This window comes from Octodon degus, unplaced genomic scaffold, assembly GCF_000260255.1.
Source record: "Octodon degus isolate 3935 unplaced genomic scaffold, OctDeg1.0 scaffold00200, whole genome shotgun sequence".
Classification (NCBI taxonomy): domain Eukaryota; kingdom Metazoa; phylum Chordata; class Mammalia; order Rodentia; family Octodontidae; genus Octodon; species Octodon degus.
The window spans coordinates 3730841-3741751 of NW_004524776.1; the positions used below are offsets into that span (position 1 = coordinate 3730841).

General features: G+C 40.9%; 1 protein-coding gene across 1 annotated transcript in view; it reads right to left on the reverse strand.

Annotated features, from left to right (window-relative positions):
• Nde1 (nudE neurodevelopment protein 1) overlaps positions 1-10911 on the reverse strand; it is a 47654-nt gene that overhangs the window by 16884 nt on the left and 19859 nt on the right. Inside the window, exons 2-3 of the mRNA XM_023704698.1 lie at positions 10756-10909; positions 5834-5982 (exon numbers count right to left, since the gene is read on the reverse strand). Coding sequence (XP_023560466.1) covers positions 5834-5982; positions 10756-10909 — 303 coding nt within the window. The remainder of the gene's footprint in view (positions 1-5833; positions 5983-10755; positions 10910-10911) is intronic.

A 10911-nucleotide genomic window follows, 5' to 3' on the forward strand; every position in this document is an offset into this window, starting at 1 on the left:
CTCTCTCTCTCTCTCTCTCTCTCTCTCTCAAATAAATAAAAATAAAAATAAAAAAAAAATAGGAAAAATAAATGACCCAACTAAAAATATTCCAGATGCCAAACACTTTTAAATATTGGGTATGTCTCATACACATCAAGACAGTCACAAGCCCTATTGAGCATATTATCTCAATCTACAAGAAGGCCATTCTGGAAGGAGTTTGATGTATTGAAGGGACAAGGCATGTACTTGTTAGATATTTTAACAACAAAGAGAAAAATTGTGGAGAAAATATTGGCAATGCTTACAGAACCCAAGAACAAATCCAGGAAATAAACACTGAAGATACAGGTATTAATTTAGAGTCAGGAAAACTGGAAATGGAGAATAAACATAGAAATGGGGTATTTTGAGATTATAAAAAAAAGCAAGTTGAGGCTGGGGAGATAGTCTTAAGTGCCCAAGCGTGGTGGCACATGCCTGTAATCCCAGCGCTGGGGAGCTGCAACAGGGAGTCCAAGCTTGCCTAGCAAGACCCTGTACCAAATAAATAGATAAATCTTAGAATTAAAGAAAGAAATGTAAGTTCAACTGACAATATTAAAACTCCTGACAGAAAAAATAGATCAAGTGCCAGCTAGACAGCTCAGCGGACTAAACTGCCCAATTGGGGTTTGATCCCCAGCTTGCCAAACTGGCCCCATGCCCAGGGTGTGCTGAGATGGTGACTGAGACTGGGCATGGTGGCACACGCCTGTAATCCCAGTGCTTGGGAGGCTGAAAACAGGTGGATCACTATGAGTTTGATTTGTGTACAGACCCTGTAGACCCTGTACTTAATACACAAAAAAAAATATTAAGCTGCATAAGTACTGTACATATATCTACTATGCCATACATTAAAGTATAAAAGAGAAGATATGACTTGACTCAACAAATTCTGCATGTAAAGAGCTAAAGTTTCTAATACCAATGGGGCCAGCTCCCCCACCACCAAAAAAAGAATCCTTTGCAAAATTTTAGGAGCTGGCGGGTTAGCTCAGTTGTCTAAAGCACCTTCTTGCCCAAAATCAGTCAGGCTCAAGGGACTGCGGTTTGCTCACCACCTCCACATGCTGCACCAGACCCAGCCTTAAGGCAGCCTGAACCAGCCAAAAAAAGAATCCTTCTAACACCAATGGGGTGATTTCAATGTCTTTAAGGGAAGACTTCTAAATTGCTAAACATATTAAAAGACCTTGTTGGAACAGTTATCAGGGTTGGAAGATGAAACTGACAGTATTGTATGCAACATTGTGAGACTGAGACAACAGAAGAAAAAGTTACGAATAGGAGTGAGGGTTTTCAGTACCCATGGGGGCTTTTGTTTGTGTGGCTTCATACTTCTCTTGGACCTGGAGTTGGTCAGGTACCTGCACAGGGGTGAGATCCTGTACTAACATTCACGCCACAGGGGGAGGTGCCTCATTACATAAAGAAAGCTAGTTAATCGCAACTTTTTTTTTTTTTTTTTTTTTTTTTTGGGTCTCACTATGCAGCTCAGGCTGGCCTTGAGTTCACTTTATAGTCCAGGCTGGTCCCAGGCATGTGCCACCATGCCTGGTTAATCTCAATATCTTAAAGAGTTTTTCTTTAAGATAAGCACATTTTTAGTTTATTTATGGTGTTCCTTAAATATAAATAAGTTTGTTTTCATGTTACCTTGTTTATTAAAAACAAGCATAGTAATGATGTATCATCAGAAAATGAAGTGTTCTAGATAAAATTTATGTTTTTATTACACGGGCATGTTTCAAATTTTAGGGCTGAGAGCCATGCATGGTGGAGCACACCTGACGTAGAAAGACTAAGTTCCAGACCAGACTGAGACCATGTATCCAAGAAAACTCCAATTGAATCAGGAAATAAATCTCAATGCATAGGCTTAGGGTTTAATCCCTGGTATCCAACCAAATGGGAAGGGAGAAGCGGGAGGAGTGCATAGCTCCGGGAGGCTCACATGTGCCCCCTCCCCAGAAGATCTGCAAGGCTGCGGCTAAAGCAGGCTGAAGTGGCTAATCAAGGGACCAAGGAACATTTACCTGCGGAAAATGGAGAAACTAAAAATAGGTAGAGTGCAGCCTCTTTTGAAGCAGAAGAGAAAGAAGCCAAGCCTGATTAATCACACACCATGTCTTATCAGTATTTTCTGTCTCCCTTCTTATATAATCCAGAAGAATCTTTTTAATCAACTATTTTGCAAATGTAAGTTTTTGGTAGCTCTAGAAATATTTTCAAAAAGGAGAGAATCCCATCTCATTGCATTTTTTAAGTGTGAATGATTTTTTAGAGGTGAAAGCATTCTCTGGTTATTTTTTGGTACAACCAGAAAATAGTGGGATTTTGAGTTATGGCAGGCTTTGACTGTCTTGGGTGTCAGCTTAATATTCCATAGGTGGGGTTTAGTTTTATCCTGTAATGCAAGGCATACTAAATGTCAATTTGGAATTATAGCCATGCATTTAACATGTCTTGGATTTTTTTAATGTATGTATGTATGTGTGTGTATGTATGCATGTATATAGTATGTATTTGCAGGGTCTCACTATGCAGCTTGGACTCACAGTGAACCTCTTGCTTTCAGCTTCCCCAGTGCTGGGATTACAGGTATGCACCGGCTCAGCCCACCTTGGGATGGCGCTGGTGTGGCATGTGGTGCTGGGGATGGAACCATGATCCCTGCACTTGCCGTAGCAGGCACTTTAGTCTGCTAGTCTGCTGAGCTATCTTGCCAACTTTGTCTCGGATTTTTTTTTTTTTTTTTCTGTCTTGGATATTTTAAATGACTTCCATTCCCATCTTGTTTTTAGTAGAATTGTTTCCTAAAAAAACTACTTCCTAATTGTTGCCCTGTCAGAATCATGTGTACTCTGGAACATCTTTGGTAGTCCAGTTTGCTTAATTTTGTTAATGTGCTGTGAAAGATAAAAAATTTGAGTATGTAGTGTATGTGACACAAAACTGTGAACTGGTGAGACTTAAGTAACATGCTGTCAGTGTTTGAAGATACTGGTTCTTAATCATCTTACAGAAAATTTGCCTCTAAATTTGAAGCTGGAAAGTCACTGGAATAACTGAAAAACAATACATGGCTTTTTTGGGGACTGTGTACAAGGTGAATCATCTGTACCGATCCTCAACACAACCAATAAAATCTCAAATATGGAAGACAAAACAAAAAACAGTAAGTCAAAAGTTGTAACATACAGAGCTTTTCTCTTAAATATTAGGACATGCAATGCTCTTCCACCAAACGCATGTTTTCCAGGTTGTTGTGCGCTGCTGTGTCCCGTGAGCTGCCACGGTCCCTCGCTGTCCCTGTGATGATGAGTCTGCATCTGCGATCTTCACCTCTAACTCTTGTTTGGAACTGAGTTTGCAAAGTATGGTCACCTGAATGCCCCATTTCTAACAGAGGTATTTCTTGAATAAGACAGGAAAAAATGTCAAATTTAGTATCTATACAATCCGAGTTTGTTTCTTTTGTTCTGTTTTGTACCTTGACTATGTTAATGTTAAAATTTTAACTTCCAGGGCTAGAGAGATAGCTCAGTGGAATAAGTGCTTGACTTGCAAGCACAGGTCCTGTGTTTGATCCCTGTTACCACCCAAAAAAAAAAAAAAAAAAAAATTAACTTCCACAGCCTCACTGATAGTTTACAAACTATATTAATTGGAAAATCTTATGGTTTGTGTCTAGCTGTCCCCCCAAAGCCTCATGAAGTCATTGGGATGGCTTCTAGAGTTTGTGATTAATTCATGATCCAGTGCTGGGATTTCGGGTGTGAGTGCTACCCCTGCCCTGGGGTGGGTAATCTGCATTACAATGTAAGGAGGGGAGAGGGGCTAGCTAGCAGCTGCAGCTGCTAACCTTCCCTTTGCTCTCTGCTGTTTTCCTCTGCCATGTGCCACTCTGCCTTGGAGCCAGCTGAGTATGGACTGAAACCTCCATAAACTGTGAGCCTTCCTTAATTTCTTTCCGTAATTTTGGATGTTGGGTATTTTGTCCCACTGAGAAAAAAGTAACTAAGACAGGAAGGAATACATATTTAATGTCATTTTACTTTAGGTAACATTTCTAAAATAACCAATATGTATACTTGTTTTCTTCTCCATAATATAAAATCTCACAGTTAAGTCACATCCACCAAGACATGATATTTACATACAGTAAAACATTTCTTGTCTCCACACAGATTCCACCAATAAATTTGTTTTATGAGGTCGGAACTTATACTTGAATGACACAATCCTCTATCAATTATGTAGTTTCAAATAAGTGAATAATAAAAACTGTGTATGAAACATGATGTAAAGAACACATACTTATGTTCATTTCATATTTGTATTTTTTGTTTTATTATCTTCTCATATTCTAAGGGTAGGAATTTCATTATTATTAAACTATGTCCTAATATGTATACAATAAAAATGTATGTAATCATGTTCCAATAGGAAAACAAGTATGAGTAAAAACATAAAGGGGATATTTTTCTACTCTCAATTTCTTTATATATGGCTTCTAAAAGCAAAAATTATAACAATGTAGTATGGACATCACAGTACTTGTTGATGTAATAAATTTTATGACTATAGCATAAAGTGCAATTACCATAAATTTTGAGGGGATGGGCAGATAGCTTAGTAGCCAAAGTGCCTGCCTGGCAATGCAAGATCTTGAGTTCGATCCCTGGTACTGGGAAAAAAAATAACAAAATGAATTTTGAAACCATAAGACTGTAGAGATGTTTTGAAGGAAGTAATATAATACTAAATAGTCTAAGAAAGCAAATGATGTGGCCCAGCCTGTAATCCTGGTACTCTGGAAGGCTGAGGCAGGAGTACTCCCAGTGCTACTGGGAGTATAGGCCAGGTCCAGCCTGGGCAATCTAGGAACTGTCTCAAAACAACAATAAATGGCCACACCTATAATATTCAAATAATGGAACTTAACAAAAAAAGGGTATACAGATGAATGTCCATTTTGTATCTGTGTATTCAAAGTGGATGGGATAGATATGTAGTTGCATTCTGTTAATGAATAGAATGATTTGTTCTGATGGTGTTTTTGTAAATAGGATATCAAGTCTACATCTTGTACAGCAATTAACCACTAAGAAGAATGTATGCAGTGTGTTAATTATTGAAACTGTCCTACCAATTTGGTATGAAACTGTCTCATTGCTATTTGTTTCTCAATAAAATTATGGGAAAAAAAAAAAAACAATAAATGGCTGAGGATATAGCTCAATAGAAGGGCCCAGGGTTCAATCCCCAATATCATAGAAAAATATGTATGGGGTATACAACATATAAATTCTTATAAGCAAGAGTTTTCTTTCCCCAAAACACACCTCAAGTCACAATAACTGTTACTGTTATTCTTCTAAACTACAGAACAGTAGTGTATGAACTATTGTTCTTTGAGCATATTCCCTTCCCCCTTACATCAGAGCCTTTGCACATGTCTTCCTCCTGCCCAGAATGCCCTTATACTCTTCCTTGGATTATAGCTATTCATCTCTGGTCTAAATGGCATTTCCTCTAGGAAGCCTTGCCTGACAATCTCCAATCAGTTGCCAAATAAATATAACCTATCACAGGCCCCCTAGCACACTGGACTTCAGCATTTCTTACTTAACTAAGTTGCTCTTATTTACCTATTTTCTATTCCCCCAGGAAATGAAGATCCTGAAAGGCACTGGCTTAGTTTGCTCATTGCTGAGTCTTCTATAATCAACCAGGGCCTAGTACCCATGTGCTAGGGAAAGAGACAAAAGGCTCCCAGCCTGCTTTCTCCTTCCTAACATACCGTTTGGCTCTTTCCAAGTCATCATTTGCTTGCTCCAGCTCCCTGATATATTTCTGCAGTTGATCTTTAATTGCTTTCGTCTGTGCCAGGTCATCTTCCAAAGCTGAGATCTGCCGGTAGCCTTCAGAATGTTGCATTTCAAATTTCTCCTGAAGGACAAAAACAATGATTTTAGACTTTGAGAAGCTACATGTATGTCTCTTTCTTGACATCTCCTTACAAACATAGCTGTTCGCTATTCTTCTCCTTCCCTAAGCCCTAGCAGCACCCTGACTCCTATTGAGGGTTTCTCTTACCCAGATTTTGGAATCTTAATGGGACCCCTCCTCCCATCATCCCTGTGGAAACAACTCCAGTTTCATCTCCCAGGTTCGTACCTAAGCTCAGTCAACAGAACCTTCTGTCCAGAGGCCTAGAATGTTGAGGAGTGACTGAAGCTGCTAAGAACAGGTAGCAGTCATTCAAAGCAGGCACACTCTTGAGGGCTTACTGCCTCCTGGTCCTGTGAGCACCTGGTATCCTGCCCACTCCCGCGTCTGGTCCCTATAACCAGTGCCCAAAAACCAACAAAGTGTCCACAGCCAAAGAAAGCCTCATGACGAACAGGAGGGCATCAGGTACTGACTGTATCAGAAAGTTAATATCCTAACTTTTTGATCAGAACACTTTCCTGTAGCATTGGAAAAGTTACAAGAAACTTCTGGGCAAGGGAGGGAGAAGGAAAAGGAAGAGAAAAAAAACTAGTATTGATTATGGAAGGAAGCTTAGTGCAACTGGCTAGGGCTTTCCAAAAGCAGAGAAGAGTCCAATGACCACTCAGTGAGGAGCTGTGGCTCATTTGGAGCAGATAACCCATGACATACTTAGGCTGCATCAGCCTAGGACACTACATGCATATGTTGTCACTTTTATCCCATTTCAGATATGTGGAAAAGTTGACTGGCAGCAAATGACTGGAGCAAGATGAGGCTGCAGCTACTTGAGCTGGTGTTCTTAAAACAGTGCTGGATGCTCAGTGGCCCTAAACCACTTCAATCCAGATAACCAAAGTATAGATATTGAGATATTACTTAGGATTGAACCCAGGGCCTTCCAACTGAGCTATATATCCCCAGCCAATAATCACTTTTTAAGACAGAGCTTCACTTGGTTGTTCACGCTGGGTTTGAACTTGGGTTCCCTGCCTCAATCTCCTAGAGTGTTGGGATTATAGTTACAGGCCTCCTCCATGTCTAGCTTTCAGATTCCTTTCCTTCAAACAACTTTTCACAAACACGGCATAAAACAAAACACATCTCACAAGAAAGATCTAGTTCAAAAGTTAAAAACAAAGGCACACTCGCTCCTCTTCTTGACTAGATCCAATCAACAAATCTGTTGCTACAAACAATCCACAGGCATTGGGAGTGAGGTAATGGTGCTGAGCCAGATGGGTGTGGTGAGAGGCCGTGGGAAGGAAGAATGGCCAAAGAACAGCAGGTTATTCACATGGTGCTGAGAAGGGGGGCAGGCCCTGTCTTCCAGCTGCTGAGCCCTTTGATGTTTCCTTTTCCTGGCTGTGAGCATAGCTATGTTTGAACTCAGGAAGAGGCCACCTACCCATATGCACAGGTCAATCCCCAGGCGTGGGTCTGACCACCCTGCACCCTTTATTTCATGGCAGCTACAAATAAAACACAATCCCAGGACATTAACCTCGATTCTAAGGTGAGCTCCAAGAAGATGTGGAGAAGACTCCTTACTCCGCATACACATTCAGACAGTCTCCTCTTTGAACTCGTGACATGAAAAGCTGCTGCCGGAATGCTGGGCTTTCATTTGGGGCTGATTATAAAAAGCTGCCAGCTGATGAAGCATCAATGGATGCTCTGTTTGATCCGACAGGCTTCTGCATTCAAGTTGTGATGAACGAGCCAGTTGTCATGAACTCATCTCAGCTGAATACATTAGGTGACTGACAAATATTTACTAGTGGCAGTGTACTCCTTCTCCAAGGTGCTCATATTTCTTCCTGTGCTCTGCTCCAAGGTTGTAATGAAGATATCCTTTGCAGGTTCGAGGGCTCAGTCCTTTGCTTCTTGTACTAGTAACTGAAGTCAAGGTCTCACACATGCTATACAAGCATAGCAGTACAAAGCTCCATTCCTAGTCCTTTTTTATTTCAAAGGCTAAGTTGCCCAGGCTAGCCTTGAACCTGTGATCCTCCTGCCTGTCTCCTGAGTAGCTGAGATTTCATGTGTGCACCACCTAACCCAATAAGGTTGTCTTGAAGCAGTTAATTACTCAGTAACTGAGTGATAGTTACTCAGCATCTGCAGAGGCCTCTTATTTTCTCCAAGCCATACTTCATACCACAAATCTCTCCACTAATCCCCAAGTTCCTTCAATTTAAGAACAAGGACAATTCTTTGCTGCCTATTGCAGGATTAAGCATGCATTCTTGCAAGGGTCAGGTTACTAACAATGACACAAGTGGGCCACATGCCAGACAAACAGAAAACAGCACTTGGACTTCCGCACCAGGGTTACAGGGACCAAGACAGATTGGGCTGTTTTCTGCTGGAATGACTGGGTCTAATTCTCAAGGGAAGTCCGAAATACAGATTTTCCTGAAAATTTTTACATTACAAATCTTAGATGTTGACATTAAATATGAAAAACCCCTAAATATACCAATTTTATTATTGAAAAGAGAACCTATAAGCAAATGCTGGACACTAATTGATGATAAGCAGGTTGAAGTACTTGGAGGAAGTGTACAGATTCTTGCAATTTCCTTTTTTTTTGGTACGAGGAATTGAACTCACAACTTTGTGCTTGCCAGGCAGGCACTGAGCCACTAAGCTATCCCTGGCTGCAATTTATTTTGAAATGCACTAGAAAAAGAAGATGGATGGGCAGGCCTATTATGAATAAAAGAAAAGCATGGTCAGTGTCATGGTAGAACCTAGTGGTATGTATACAGACATTCACTGGAAAATTCTTTCAAACATGTTGTATGCTTAGAAACTTTCACAGTACACGTGGAAATGAAAACCACTAAAAGATAAACAAACATCTACAGATTGCTGTGCAGATGGTCAGGTTAAGGTTTCTGGTCTACAACATCAAACATGAACTTCACTACTCAGATTCCAAGGTCTGAGAGGCCTTTCTTCTCTCCCCGTTGGAATCACCATCGCACTTGCTCGGCTCATTTGCCCCACTTGCAAGTAAGGCCAGGCTCCCCACTTGACACTCATTCTTATTCCCATGTCTGTTATGGTTTAGATCTAGATTACCCTCCAAAAGTCTCAGAGGTCCAGAGGTGGGGCTTTTGGCAGGTGCCTGGATGATGGGGTGCTGTACTCAAGGGTGGAAATGTGCTGTTAGGAGGTGGGGCCTGGTCAGAAAAGGTGGGTCACCAGGAGACATGACCTGGAAGTCTGTATTTTCCTTCTTGGTTCCTCTTTTTGCTTTATGCTTCCTGTATCAAGGCATTAACAGCTATTCTTTGCCCAGGACCTTCCAGTATACAGTTCTAATATGCTTCCAAAATGCTGTTTCAGCCAGGCATGGGCTTAAGTTTCTGAGACTGTGAACCAAAATAAAACTCTCCTCCAGTAAATTGGGAGTGATGGTTTCAGTTTTGCCAAAAAGAAAGTGCTTGCAAAGTTGGAACAAAGAACAAGGCTGCTGAAAAGATTAGCATTAAAAAGAAGCCAGGTACTTTCCACTCAAACAAGAGGAAAAAAGATGGCTTGAGGGCATTTCAGGAAAAAGATAGATCCCAGTTTTCAAAGGCTCAAAAATGCAAAGGTGAAAAACTGCTTTGAGAAGAAAGCCTCAGGACAACCTGCCCAACTAGGGAATTGGTTCCTGGAGATTAGGTTAGCAATACTAAGCCATGCAGGCACTTAGAGATCTTTACAGCCATGATCCAATCTTGGCTTAAACTAAGATACTGCTTAAGTTTGGACATGTCTGTCTTGGTAGGTGTGGTTGTTACAACCTTGGAGGGGGGAATGCTACTGGAAAGTAGTAGACAGTGTGCAGGAGGCTACTAAACATCCTACAATGGAAAACTCAGCCCTCATACCAGAGAACTATATAGCCTCAAATCTCAGTGAACCCCTACCCTTATCCACGGGAGATCTATTTCATGACATTTTGTTATGCCCAAAACTTGAGACACACATATGTAACCCTAAACATGTTACTGTTTTCTCATATACTTAACATACCTGTGATGTTTAATTTATAAGCTTTAAGACATGAGCAATAATAAAATAGGATAATTAAAACAAAATATACCATAAAAGTTATTAAAGGCTTATAAATTATTTATCCCTGGAATTTTCCACTGAATAGTTTCAGATTTCAGTTGATCACAGGTAACAAAAACCATGGAAAGTGAATCGCAGACTGCTACAGGCACAAGAAGACAAGTCTGTTCTAGATTGGGGTTACCCCATGCAGCATTTTTTTCATGAGAGAACTACTCTACAGCCCTTCTGTCTATAAATGATATGTGTGATCCAAATGTGGTTGGCTACCAGGCCTACAAACATAGCTAGCGTGAACTGACCTGAACTGAGCTTTTTCATTAACTTACAGTTGAATGCCACATGCAGCTGGGGGCCACCACACTGAACAGTACAGCTCTAAAGCTTGTAATACAATGATTAGCAATTTTAGTGATACTCCAGCCTCCAAAAAGGTCTCCCCGCCATGTGCCCCAAGAAATTGGTACAGATCACCAAGAAAAGCCACAGAGATGCATGCATGATGTGCTTGTCACAGAGTTCCACACACAGCGGCTTCTAGGATGATAACTACATCCACCCACAAGGCTTACAGTTGGGAGGGACCCAGCCTTTAGTCCCTTCGCCCCACAGAGCTCTTCCTTGCTGCAAGCTCATCTACCCCTCTCAGTTCCTCACCTTGATAGTTTCCAGTTCCATGCGAAGGCGGTTATTCTCTGACAAGAGGTCCCGGTTTCTGGTTTCAATTTGTTGCAGCTGTGTCTCTAATTCAGCTTCATATTCTCGGCTTCCCTCCTGGAATTCTCGGAGTTCTTCCTGTGTATTCTCTGCCCT